We start from the raw sequence: 13,306 nt of genomic DNA, 5'->3' as shown, positions 1-13,306 counted from the left end.
ATACACCATATAGTCGACGATAACGGACGGACAGAGTCGGTCCAGCTGGCTGAAGCAGCGGTCGAGGGGATTTCCGTCCGTCTGTCGCAGAGGACTGCATACAACGAGTAGAATATCGCAAAGGATACTCTTCAATCTATACTGTATCGTATAATAGCGTGGCAGCTTAGGATAGCGTATAGCAACGCTAGAAAATCATCCATTCTCGTCCAGTCTGGCTCATTCAACGATGAAATCATCTTGGCATGGCAGGAGAGAAATAATTTGGTTCGCTTTTTAATCGACTTTCATCTATTTTATCCTGGTTAATTGGTAAAATTAGTCGGTGTAGAATAAAGTAGTGAGTGGAGAAGATTGTCAAGATGCCGTTACAAACAGTTTATACGAGATTACTGGCTGATACACCGGAGGAAAGTGGATCTGAAGAAGTACCTCCACGTTATTTGAATGAATTTCATACTGTACACGAAGAAAGCAATGTCAAGAAAGGTTTGCTATTTCTTCTCTATACTAAGATAGAAATCATCTATTTGTCTATGGATATCATCCATCGATACAATTTTCTTCTTTTTTGTTAGCACGATGGAATCATATCGAGAATTTGGATGTTTTCTTTCGGAGGGTACGTCATTCGATCAGCTAATATTGTCCATGTTGTAAATGGACGGAGAGCTTGATTTTTCTTCTTTGCTTTTCGCTCAATCATCAACATCGCATGGGCATGGTATTAAACTGAGCTAGCTATCCATACTAGTGGAAACGATGATGATGATGATAGCTCGATGGAGATAGATACTGTTTATTTTCATCCTATCCAACCTTGAAGTGTGCCTTGAAAAGAGTCTTTTCAAGTTAAATCGTCTTGCAGTAAGGTGTATTCGATAACATCAATTCCATTCTATCCTACCCATGTCCTAGATCAACAGGATCCACTTCCATACCAAAACAATCTATCCATGGCACAGATAGACACTGTTGAGTTCTATCCCATCCAATCTTGAAATGTGTCTTCAAATAGTCCTTTTAACTTCAATGGTCTTATAGTAAAATATATTCAACATAATTCTAACCTATCCATTTGTCGGATCAACAGTATCCTCTTCAATACGAATGCGATCCATCTATGTTGACTGTAGTCAATCGCATCGTATTTTATGGGATGATCATGGAGCTATCCCGAATTATTTCAACAACGATAGTTCAAAGACCATAGTAAAATATATTCGACAAGATCCATTCGATTCTATCCTATCCATTTCTTAGATCAACAGTATCTTCTTCAATACTAATGCGATCCATCTATGTTGACTGTAGTCAATCGGATCGCATTTTATGGGATGATCACGGAGCTATCCAGAATTATTTCTACAACGATAGTTCAAAGACCATCTAACTGTCGATTCACATTATATCCAAGCTTTTAAGCTTAGGTTGAAATAGGCAAAAACCCTTCTATATGCCCATATGGAGCAGTCACGGACTCGTCTATTCGACAATACGAGGCTACAAAGTAAATTTCAACCATCCTATCCTACTAGTACAAGTAAGCCATCTCCTCGATGAGTATTGCTTTTTCCAGGAAAGCAATCATATAACTTATCTAGCCTTATAGCGTATGTCGAAATAATCTCCGATCACCTTACAGTAATGCTTGTTCAGTATACTACGCGAGAAGAGGACTTCAAAGAGTCATGTCCTAACAGTATCCAATCTCCTCCATCAATAATGTCTTCAATAGCAAAGCAATCCATGAATGTACCATAGCTCATCTTTACAATAATAGCAGTAAAGTAAAGTAACAATATTTCTTAACTACAGTTTTATACTGTTGATCATTATCGTTCAATAGAAGAGAATTTAAAGAAAGAAATCAATTTCTTCATGATAACTCAATTGATGTCTTATTTATTTTTCTCCCAACAATATTCTATAGGTTTATAAATATTACATTAATCATGGCCTTACCTATATGATTCTCAATTACGTTTTTGAATTAATGTAAGTATTCTGTTATGGTTAAAACTTTTTTGAAATAATCTTGATAGCGATAATTATTGATGGAACAAAATGAAGCTCTGAAAAATAGTCGGCCTAAAAACCAATTAAGCACTGTAAAATCAATCGAATTGAAGCGTCGACTAGTCTTTCATGGTCTAGGGCTAGTATTAGTTGACAACAGTAATCAATCATTATTTTCGCTTACAAGAAACACGACAAAGCGAAGAACTTAATGACAATATAAAATATTGCTTTCGTTTTGTAATTGCTTGTTGTCATCACAATAAGAGAGTTTATTCCTCACTACTCTACTTATCGATTTATTTGATGGATGCATGTACAGTAGTACTGGATGTAATGCAAGAAAAGGAAGGATATTATAGATAATAATGTCCACTTCCTCCTCCTTGAATCGCTTCATTTTTCTATCAATATCATCGGCTGGATGCCCAAAAGAGAATAGCTAGTTTACATACGAGCGATAGTAACCTCTTGACTTTAATAAAAGCTTGTCTTGGTAGACTAAAAAATGCTTACCACAACGATTCTATTTTTCTCTAGGCAATTTCTCTTTATAATCCTCTTTACAACTTTCTTGATAACTTGTGTCGATTATCCTGTCTTATTTGGCGATAAACTACCATCCGGACATACTGGTGATTCTCATAAAGTCACTATTCCTGATGCTGTTAGACCCCTTGGACAATGTGTTAATAGGTATGGTATCCTTTGCTCATCCTTTCTAGGCTAAAGTGATGTTATCTTTTAAAAATCATAGTATAGGAATATCGTGCTCGAATGATTGATACTTGAAATAATGCTAGCTTACTACGAGTATTTACATTATTCAAGCACAAATTATTTTTGACAACATCATAATATGTTATGCAACAATAGAAAGCACCCTATGTGTACTCTTTATTGTAATAAGTAAACTTGAATTTATAGCGAATATATCACGGACTGATTTCTAGATGAATCAATTTGGAAATGCATTGATTAAATATACATTTCATTTACAGATTTACAACTTCAATCATTTGTTTTTTGGTAATTGCTTTTACTTCTTGGGCAATGCGTCTCATTAGAATTATATGGAATCTATCGCATTTCATTGAGATCAAATCATTCTACTCAGAAGCACTAAAAATATCAACGGTACAGCAATTTTATAACAAAAATGACTAATTGCCGCGTTTCAAATTAGATCGGAATAATTTGAAAATAATAAGTTCCCTTTCATCTTTACCACAGAGTGAGTTACAAAATATAACGTGGCAAGAAGTCCAAAATAGAATGATGAAATACCAACTTGAACATCAAATGTGCATCCATAAAGAACAATTATCAGAATTAGGTAATAATATCAATATAATCTTTGCTTCGCCATAATTATCAAATCATTTTGATATTAAAATGTTATTATCTTCTAAAGATATTACCCATAGAATTTCAAGATTTACAAATTATCTTGTGGCTATGGTTAATAAAGATATTATCCCAGTAAGATTGACAGTTCCTCTTATTGGACAAAGGTTAGTATTACGCGTACTACATTCTACTTTATTAGTAAGTGATTAAATAATTGTATAAAGTCGTTAATTTCAATTCTATTAGTTTTTATTTTGATTAATGTTTGTAATGGATTTTCTATTATCGTTTACAGACTATTCTTCACCAAAGGATATTTATATAATTTGGAAGCAATTCTATTTTGTATGCGAGTGTTAAAATTATTTTCGGATTGTTGATTATCAACTTATAATCTAACACTCAAACTTTGTTATTTCTTAAACTGTATAAAAGGGGCTCCCGGCAGTCCTTTTGATAATGACTGGCACTTACGACCAGATTATAAAAAAGCAAATAAGAGGTTGGTTAGACATGTTATATAATCAAACCGAAAGGACAGCAGTTGTTAAAATATAGTAACAGTAAATGACATGGACGAAGCTTTAATAACTGCAAAAAGATATCACTATCGAACATAGCTATATGATATTGAATTGCTCTTTCAATTATATTATTGCAATAGACAAGAGCTCGCAGAACAATTGAGCACCAGGATATTTTACTTTGCTCTTTTAAATATTGTCCTCAGTCCTATAATTTTCATATGGCAAATATTATTTTCCTTTTTCTCCTATGCTGAGGTGAATTGTACAATAACTATTGAAAGAATCATTTGATTTTCTTAAGTCATGTTGAGATAATACACCAATGCTAACATCTCAATTTTCTGTTTGAACCAAGATTATACGAAGAGATCCGGGAAGATTAGGAATTCGTCGATGGTACGTGAAAATACTGTCCATTAACACTTTATCCTGACTACTGATAATCTTATGTTCGAACTTAATTTGTCTATACTGCGGCACTAATACAATCAATACCCATTAGGTCACTATATTCACGCCATTACCTGAGGCATTTTAATGAATTAGATCACGACTTAAATCTTAGGTCAGGATTTTAATTATTCATTTACAAGGGTTAACATAATGCCATAATAGAGTACTCAATAGATCTCGTTCGTCTTTCAGACTTGGTAGGGCCTACAAACCTGCGTCAAAGTATATGAATATTTTCTACTCACATTTATTAGCCCTTATTGCAAAGTAAGATGTTTTTAGTCATTAGTCATCAACATGGTATTAAAAACAAAATTGGAAGTGTTCCATACATTAATACTGTTCATAAGTTGTAACTTTACGGTAAATTACTTGTCTATTTAGAAATATCGCCTTCTTCGCTGGTGCTATGTTAGCGGTACTTTTGGCGTTAACAATCTATGACGAATTTCTGTTGACCGTAGAACATGTATTAACTGCTGTAACTGTTCTTGGTAAGTCTAAACTGTTGCACGATCATTTTAGCTTATGTTGAACCACTCTAATAAAATTATTTTGCTCTATTTTGTACTTTTGATTAGGTGTCATCATAACATCATGTCGAACATTGATCCCCAATGAGGTTCATAAATACTACTACATACCTTGTATATCTTACGGGCAGTATAATGTAACTTTAGTCTAGAAATTACTAATATCATTTACTTTTTTACGCCTACTACTTGTTAATCAATAGCAAGACGTTCAATGCCCTCATAAGGCCATGAAATCAATTTTATGTCACATCCATTATATGCCCGATGACTGGAAAACTCAAGCTCATACTGTTACCGTAAGCACTATATCTGATGTTATAATGCACAACTTATTCTATGCTTAGGCTTTTTTAGTAATCGAAAACTTCTTTAATTAACTGAAATTATCATCAAACATCTATGTTTATAGATTAGAGAAGAGTTTTCAACCCTATTCCAATATAAATTGGTAAAACGATAAAATAATATTTCAATTAAACTATTTCAAATCATTTTTATATATCAATAATTTACTTTTTTCCAAAAGTCATTCTATCTAGAGGAACTACTAAGCCCCTTAATTACGCCTTTTGTACTGCTTTATGCTCTACGAACAAAGTCATTGACTATAATAGACTTTTTTAGGCAGTTTACGATAGAAGTTGAAGGTATAGCTGAATAATACCTCTATTGTATAATTTAAAAAACATAAAATAGCTGTCTATTCTATACGGTAATATTCATAGGTGTCGGTGATGTTTGTTCTTTCGCGGAGATGGATATCAAACGACATGGAGATCCAAAGGTACTTTATTCAGCCGGCTAAATTCTACTATGAATAAATTTATGCTCGCTTTACTAAACTCTTACATCCTTTAATTAAATATTGTTATTTAATTTTTGCCTACATTAGTGGTTATCGAGTAATAATCCTGAAAGAAACCAACAATCTACCGCGCGTGATGGAAAAATGGAATTATCACTAATTAACTTTCAGGTTATATCGTAATTCTCTTTGGTCTTATTTTCTATGACAAGTTAACACTAATTTTTCAATACAGATGAAAAATCCGGAGTGGAAACCTAATCCCGAAACTAGTCAGTACATAAGTAAACTAAAGGAACAAGGTAACGATTATCTTTTACAACTATATTGTACGTCAATCTTCGATAAACTGTTACTTTACTATAAAAAATTTAAGAGCATTCACATAAGGGCCATTTCTTTCTACAGCAATATCAGAAAGTGCAAGCTTTTCTTCACAGCAACATTTACTCTCAAATTTATCGTCTTTGGTATGGTAACATACGTAAATAATGCTACTCTTTTAACTTCTCAACACTTTTTTTAGCTAATTAATTTATAATAATTATCTATGATACACAAAAGCATTTTAGTACGCTATTTAATAGCCGACCGGCTACATCTGAAGACACTACTTCTGAAGGCATAGCAACCAATATGCAATCTATGCAGTATGACTATAGGAATACAAATAGTGCAATGTTGCATCCTTCTCTTGGATTTGTGGATGGTTACGGCTTGCCACTAGACGCCACCCATCAATCATTACGTGACCATGACATTAACATGAGTACCTTGATGTTGCACGAAGTATGCTTAACAGTATTTTGGTAGTCTATCTGCTACTGTAACTCACTGTATTACACGATAGCAAGTCTTCGGTGAATCATAAAATTAAATTAATTCTCTTATTCTGTTTCAGATGCATGATCGACGAGTGAATCTATCATCATCCAACCCTACTAGTCCTAGAGATAGGTCATATCTACGTCAAATGCATCCAATGGGTCAGTCAGCACAGAATAATGGAAATAGTGAAGAGAAAGAAATAGAATCAACACCTAGCCAGAATAATTCATCCGTTCAAAATAATGAAGGATTAACCGATGGCAAACCTCCCCAGAGTTATGGTACTGCTCACATTGTATAAATTTACCTTTGAAGCAAAAGTGATTGTCATGCTATGGTATAACGAACGGTTGTTGTACGGATACAAGATAGCTGAGTTTTAATTATGAAAATTTTACGTCACATGCTTTTTGGCATTTTCTTGTTTATCTATCAAGTTAATACATTAGTTGCAATATAACATTAGGGTATTATGAGTCATCCTAAAGTATTCCTCCAGGTTTCTGAACTTGTAATCCTTAAAATGATTTATTTTGCAATAATGCATGTAGAACAATATGCAAATTTTATATAGTGCTCATACGATTAATCAATGCTGGCAATGACTTTTTATTGCATAGTATTAATTAATTATCATTTCAATTTTAAATGGAGATCTCGTGAATACATATAAACCTCACTTTTGTTTAGAATTATTGCTCCAGGCTAAGGTATTTAGATCATGATACGTTTGATAGCAGTCCCAATGTGACAGTTAACATCTGTGAATAGTTTTTCGACTTACTCTAATACTACAATCAGCCGATAATATTGTCGTTGGCAATTTTATCAATTTCTTCTACTATTACTGTGCGATATACAACATGTAAAGTAATCATATACGCATATCATTGCAAAATAGTTTGCGCAGATCATGCATGAATGATTAAAAATCTGATTTATATAATTGGCATGTACGAATGTACATATACTCGTGTATACTTATACCACTGAAAGCTTGACTTTGTTGCTTTACAAAGATATATAAAGTCTCTAAAAAAAAATTTGGTGTTTTATGCTTCTGATAAATGTATGTATTAACAAATAGTGGTTTATTAATTATACATTGTCGGCGTTGTTTCGGTTATTGGATACATATCATTTTGTGTTGCCTTATAAATCATTCTGAGTCTAATTGTTTACTCCTCAGTCAAATAATAAAGCCTAGCTGTTAGAATCAATTCAAAGTGCTTCGACGTCTAGTATCAATATTAAACGGTAACAGAAACCATTATTCACAATATTAATAAATTATAATTATTAGAGATATGCCTTAACTCTTGGCACAATAACTGACAGTAACCATAATTATAATTGATGATACTTTAGCTTGATAATAATATCTAGACATAGTTTTACACTAAATAGTACTGTACCTCAAGTATGATACAAATTAAAGTGAACAAAATTTGAAAATGGTCCATAACCGTGATGTATCGTGTTACAAATATTAAAAATGTAAAATGATATCTTAGCGAATAATACGTTTCAGTAACATGCAGTATTTAGAGGTATATAAGAACTATGATACACATCAAATACAGTAGTTTGCCTATCAAATAACTACAATTTTAGGTATGATTGTTCAGCCAACTCTGCAAAGCAGATTTCACGCGTACAAGATACTTGGCTAACAAGTGCATAAGGACCATATCAGTGATATACCCGTTTATAGAAAAATAATATCAAGAAGGTATATCGTAAAAGCTGAGATCGCTAAGAATTAAAATATGACGAGGAAGAGCACCAGGAGAAGGTGACAAAACCTTTAATATCTTTCTATTAACATCGACATCGTACCTACATTGCAACAATAGAATGAATCGTAAATAGAGATATACCACAAAATAGCTGTCTTCTAATTTATGTCTACTTACACACAAACAAAGCCAATTACGGCAGTCTGAACAATATCTTCATCCGTTGACAAAGCCGCACTAACAGCTAAAATTCTATGTATTAATGATTTCTCTAAGAAGTAGATGAAATAATGACTATCATTACATAAAGGCGATGCAGGAGTATATCATATTCGCATATGCTAATTTTGAATATGTCTTTAAATGTCTATACCAGGAACTACATTGATTAATTTCAGTGCTGCATCTTCAGGTTTCATTCCTAGAGGCAGGCATGATGTCGGAAGATTTGGGCCTAGAAGTAATTTAAGGCACAACCCGTGTAAAGTTTATTAAAGAATTTGACATACAAAGTTGACTTAAGAAACGACAATTGTAGTGTACCTCCAACTTTAAAAATTTGTATATCTGAAAAGGCAAGCTCGTAAACATGCGGAGTATATCCGCTATTATCATCACCGTAAAAATACGTCTTTATGCGTAAAGCACGAGCATTAGCACGTGTACTTTGCGCCCTTTCTATAACCTATGAAAGAAATTCAGTATTTAACAGAACAAAGTTTACCTAAGGTTCAAGTAAATGAATTACCGGTATATATGATTTATTAAATCTAATACACATACTCCGCCAGATTTTGGGGCTAAGACAATTTCCGCATTGCTACCAAAGTGAATCATTAAATCGTTATATAAACGTTCATTGTCCAGAACGATAATTTGATCGACTAAAACGTAGCAAAAACAGAAGGAAATTATCATCAGGATAACCTTTAGTAGTTTATATCTAAGCTAAATCAATTCAATATCTAGCAATATTAAATTTACAGCAGCTACCTTTAAATGTTTCGGCTGCATCCACAATTATCTTATATCCAACATCGGTTATCCAGCCACATGTATTAATTATACAGCCGTTGTGGCACCCTAAAAATTTCATGATAACCCGTTAAGTCATAACTGTTAAAAACTGCTAAAGTGGGGCTTTTCATAACATCTCCGTACTTGAAGGTAAATTAGCCCAATATTTTCGCAAAGAATCTGCAAGTCGTGATACCAACGTCATGTATAACTTTACATTAGTTGAAGGGGTATTACTACCATAATGGAAAACTAATGATGGGTAATCATCCAGCCCTAACAATTATGTAGCAATCAAAAATATTTATCAACATGCTGTATAAAAAGGTGCGCAACCTCACAAATCTTTACCATCTGATACGGTAATGGTCCTATTGATATGTAACGCACCTATAATTAGGCAAAAAGTAAAAAGTAGTGCAGTGTTATTAACGCTAGATTGAAAAGCAATTTTGAATAATGTTCCTAAAAATTAAACAACTTACCAATCGTGCCAGGAATTGAAACAATACCCTAAATATAGTCAAGAAATGCACAGCATATAGATAATATAGTATCTAAACCGATAACATTAAGAGATCTTATACCTGTCCAACGTCTAAATCTATGAATGTCGGTAATCGTCCCAATCGAACGGCGTAATTAAGTAGTAAACGACATAGAGTTGACTTTCCTACGTCAGTAGGACCAATGACCATAGTCTTTAAATTATAATATCCATTTTAATTAGTTAGCAAATTGTGTCGTACGATGGCCCATTCTACTTTATCATCGGACTAAATCTTCGAAATTCTATAAAGCATTCTTATAGTATCGATATCGTATTATGAATTCACGACACGATAACAGCTTGATCCAGAGTAGGCATAATTCAATCCTTTACCGTATAACTAAGATATACTGTATATTGCTGCTCGATTATCAAAGTAACTCTTACAAAAAAATTGTAATGCACTTGAACCTGCTATACAGCAACTATGTAATATAAATATAACAACAATTCAATCCTTTTACTGTGTCACTAATGTTGATTCTATTAAATTGTCAAGTTGCCTAAAGTACAATTGACGTCAAATTACCACTGGTCCATCAGTATTGTTCTCGACTGCCTTGCATCGACGTTGTTCCAATGCTTCATGTAAATTAACATAGAATTGCATAGGAGTCTTATCCGAAACGTACGCATAAACAGATTCAGGAATAATCTACACAAAGATCATTGCTTAATAAATATTAATCAATGACAGGATGTATTTTAAACTTTAACCGACGCAGTTCTATCCTTTCATTGAATAATTAGTTTGGCAATTTATACTACATTACACGTAAGACTCGATTTCTTCTTGTATTACAGGCACTAGTGCGCTATTGATAAATATACTCTTCAATCTTACTCAATCAATAGTTGTACCGTATACGAGTATGTGACTTTTTTACATACCGATACAGATGTTAGATGAAGATTATGTATGTAATATCATACCAACACTCATTTAATCTTACTTTAATAGTACAGCCATGCCAAGTGAATACTGCACATGTAGTCCGTTTCCTCATATCCACAACTTTATCGCTGACCAATTCACAACCAAATATTTCTGCTTTTCCTTGCAGAAGCTGAATTAGAATATGTCATCATTATCAGTAATATACGTGTATGTGATGTTGTAATGTACATAACAAGGTTGACATGATTTGCATCATTATGGACTGTAAGTTGTCATTGGAAATGTTGGATAGTCATGCGTCTGGAGCTATGCCATATATAGCATATATCACTCTATTGATGTACAGTATATTGAATGCCACAAATACAATTAAGACCAAGAATGTACTGCATGTTATGGATCGGTAGAACTTACAATAACTTTAGCATCGCTAACACTTCGAACTTCAATTCTTAACTCTGTCTCAGCTTCCAATTTATACTCTTTCCCAGGTAGACTTGCTACAGCTCGAGCTTTGATCTGATACCATAAAAGTCAATTTAGCATTTTCTTATCATTAAGGAAACTTTGTACAATTCGATACCTTGTCATCGTTCTACCTTACTCAAAGTGAATGTAGCAGTTGAGCACATTACTGCAACTACGGTAGGACATCATTTCAAGCTACTGTTGTGCACTTTTGCAGTGCACAACAGTACTTTGACTCCAACTTACCCGCTGTTCAACAAGACCATCCTCATCTTCATTAGAACGAGTAACATCGACACCGGTGGAGGCCATTTCTATACAAGATTTTAGTCAGGGCTCGTTTAAAACAAGTTGAATAACTGACTAACCAAGTGAACCAAGTGATTATTTTTATTTATTTCCAATCGGAATTTTCAATTTTAGCCTACAGCATTTATAATTGTGAAAGTAAGGTCAGCTTGAGACTGGTGCAGCTGCAGTCTCAGGTCTGTGTACTGTAGCTTGATGTCTTTGCAGTACAGTACAGTACGGTACCGTACAGTACCTATCCCGCTCCGATTGTACCGTATAGTACAGTACAGTACTGTACTGTACTGTAGGTGACTTTACGGTGTACAGTACTGTACTGTACGTACAGTACTGTAGGTGACTTTATGGTGTACAGTACTGTACTGTACTGTACTGTAAAATACTGTACACTGTACACTGTACAGTATGCAACATGTGAGGCATTAGCTACTGTACTGTATGAGCAAAATTGGAGTGATGGCGTACAATATCCGAAAACATCATTTGCAGAAAGTACCATTATTTTATAGATGAAAGTGAATTCTGCCACTAAACTAGGGCAAAGCTGGATTCGATTGAACTTGTCTGTTTTTGGGACTGATCGTTGTTGGCAATTGAACATTCAATTTTGAAAGTGATGCACTCTTTGATTTGCAGTCGTTGCAAAGACTTTCTGCTACGCACTCATGATTTGCAGTCATTGCAAAGACTTTCTGCTACGCACTCATGATTTGTAGTCGTTGCAAAGACTTTCTTCTACGCACTCATGATTTGCAGTCGTTGCAAAGACTTTCTTCTACGCACTCATGATTTGCAGTCGTTGCAAAGACTTTCTTCTACGCACTCATGATTTGCAGTCGTTGCAAAGACTTTCTTCTACGCATACGCCATTTGTAGTACGCAGAGACTTTCTGCTACGCAAACATGATTTGTAGTACACAGGCACTTTACTACCAAACCTTCGACAGGTGTAACTGTGTACAGTTCAGTACGTATACAGTACAGTAGAGTCTTAGACTGGGACTGCTGGTGATCATTGTACAGTATATCTTGTACAGTATGTACTGTACTGCATGTACTGTACACTGTACGCTTGGACAGCACAGTGTACAGTCTCTATACACTGTACGCTACCGTCTGTTATTCCAGTTTGACAGTGGACTGTAGCAGACAACGCAAGTCTCTTGCAGACAAACTTTGAAATAAGAAAGAAGACTAAAACTAGCATCCAAGACATCGCAATCCAACTGTTCCAAAAAAAAGCGTGAAGATGTATCAGGTTTGTCACCAATAATATGGTTATTGATGTTACTAGAATATACAAGTACACCAGAAGTGATAGGTCGTACTATTTCATCATAATCGAAGAATAGACTTAACACGCTACAGCAAAAAAATCCATCGCTACATCGGATTGAAATTGGATCATCAAAATGGCCAATGGAGGTTGCGATGCAATGCGCTACCATAGGGTTGTGCTTAGTACAACGGTACATACATCCAGTCCAACACTAGAGAAAGTGTTGCTTCCATCAGTAGCTATACCAAATTGACCATAACATACAGATGAATAGTGTGGCAAATAGTTCCAACTATTCCATTCGATTCAATGCTTCAATCAGACAACTGGGTAAAAAAGGACATAGTTCAAAATGGCACTCATGGATGCCATCAACTGCAGTCACCACTTGATGTGGCCTTTTTGGGGGAAATGTTCTTTTTACATCAATAATCCTTAACGGTGATAGACTGGATAGTAAATACTGTACTGCCCATACTGTATCGTACCAAAGCGGTAGCCAAGAGGACATAGTCTAGGTGTAGACTA

At 34.3% G+C, this 13,306-nt stretch overlaps 2 protein-coding genes across 2 annotated transcripts; one reads left to right on the top strand and one right to left on the bottom strand.

The window, feature by feature from the left end:
* Positions 1-577: 577 nt before the first annotated feature.
* Positions 578-6,216, top strand: TRIADDRAFT_22278 (uncharacterized protein; the record flags this gene model as incomplete). Its single annotated transcript, XM_002111125.1, has 20 exons — positions 578-622; positions 1,934-1,998; positions 2,560-2,715; positions 3,021-3,156; positions 3,253-3,355; positions 3,434-3,533; positions 3,665-3,714; positions 3,805-3,871; positions 4,034-4,151; positions 4,252-4,292; positions 4,399-4,461; positions 4,542-4,616; positions 4,734-4,843; positions 4,931-4,971; positions 5,086-5,181; positions 5,295-5,333; positions 5,412-5,532; positions 5,611-5,669; positions 5,778-5,861; positions 5,926-6,216. Coding segments are annotated over 20 exons (1,860 nt in total), but the record flags the coding sequence as incomplete, so codon positions are not given.
* A 2,026-nt stretch (positions 6,217-8,242) lies between these two features.
* On the bottom strand, positions 8,243-11,502 carry TRIADDRAFT_54844 (uncharacterized protein; the record flags this gene model as incomplete). Its single annotated transcript, XM_002110598.1, has 14 exons — positions 8,243-8,357; positions 8,435-8,528; positions 8,631-8,711; positions 8,801-8,942; positions 9,041-9,141; positions 9,251-9,340; positions 9,419-9,550; positions 9,626-9,664; positions 9,760-9,787; positions 9,862-9,975; positions 10,354-10,479; positions 10,778-10,891; positions 11,137-11,241; positions 11,437-11,502. 14 exons carry the CDS (start codon positions 11,500-11,502, stop codon positions 8,243-8,245), a joined length of 1,347 nt encoding a protein of 448 aa, XP_002110634.1.
* Between the last annotated feature and the right edge of the window lie 1,804 nt (positions 11,503-13,306).

Source organism: Trichoplax adhaerens, genomic scaffold (assembly GCF_000150275.1).
Source record: "Trichoplax adhaerens TRIADscaffold_3 genomic scaffold, whole genome shotgun sequence".
Lineage (NCBI taxonomy): Eukaryota > Metazoa > Placozoa > Uniplacotomia > Trichoplacea > Trichoplacidae > Trichoplax > Trichoplax adhaerens.
Note: the sequence above shows the minus strand (reverse complement) of the source record. Positions and strands in the feature narration are given on the sequence as shown.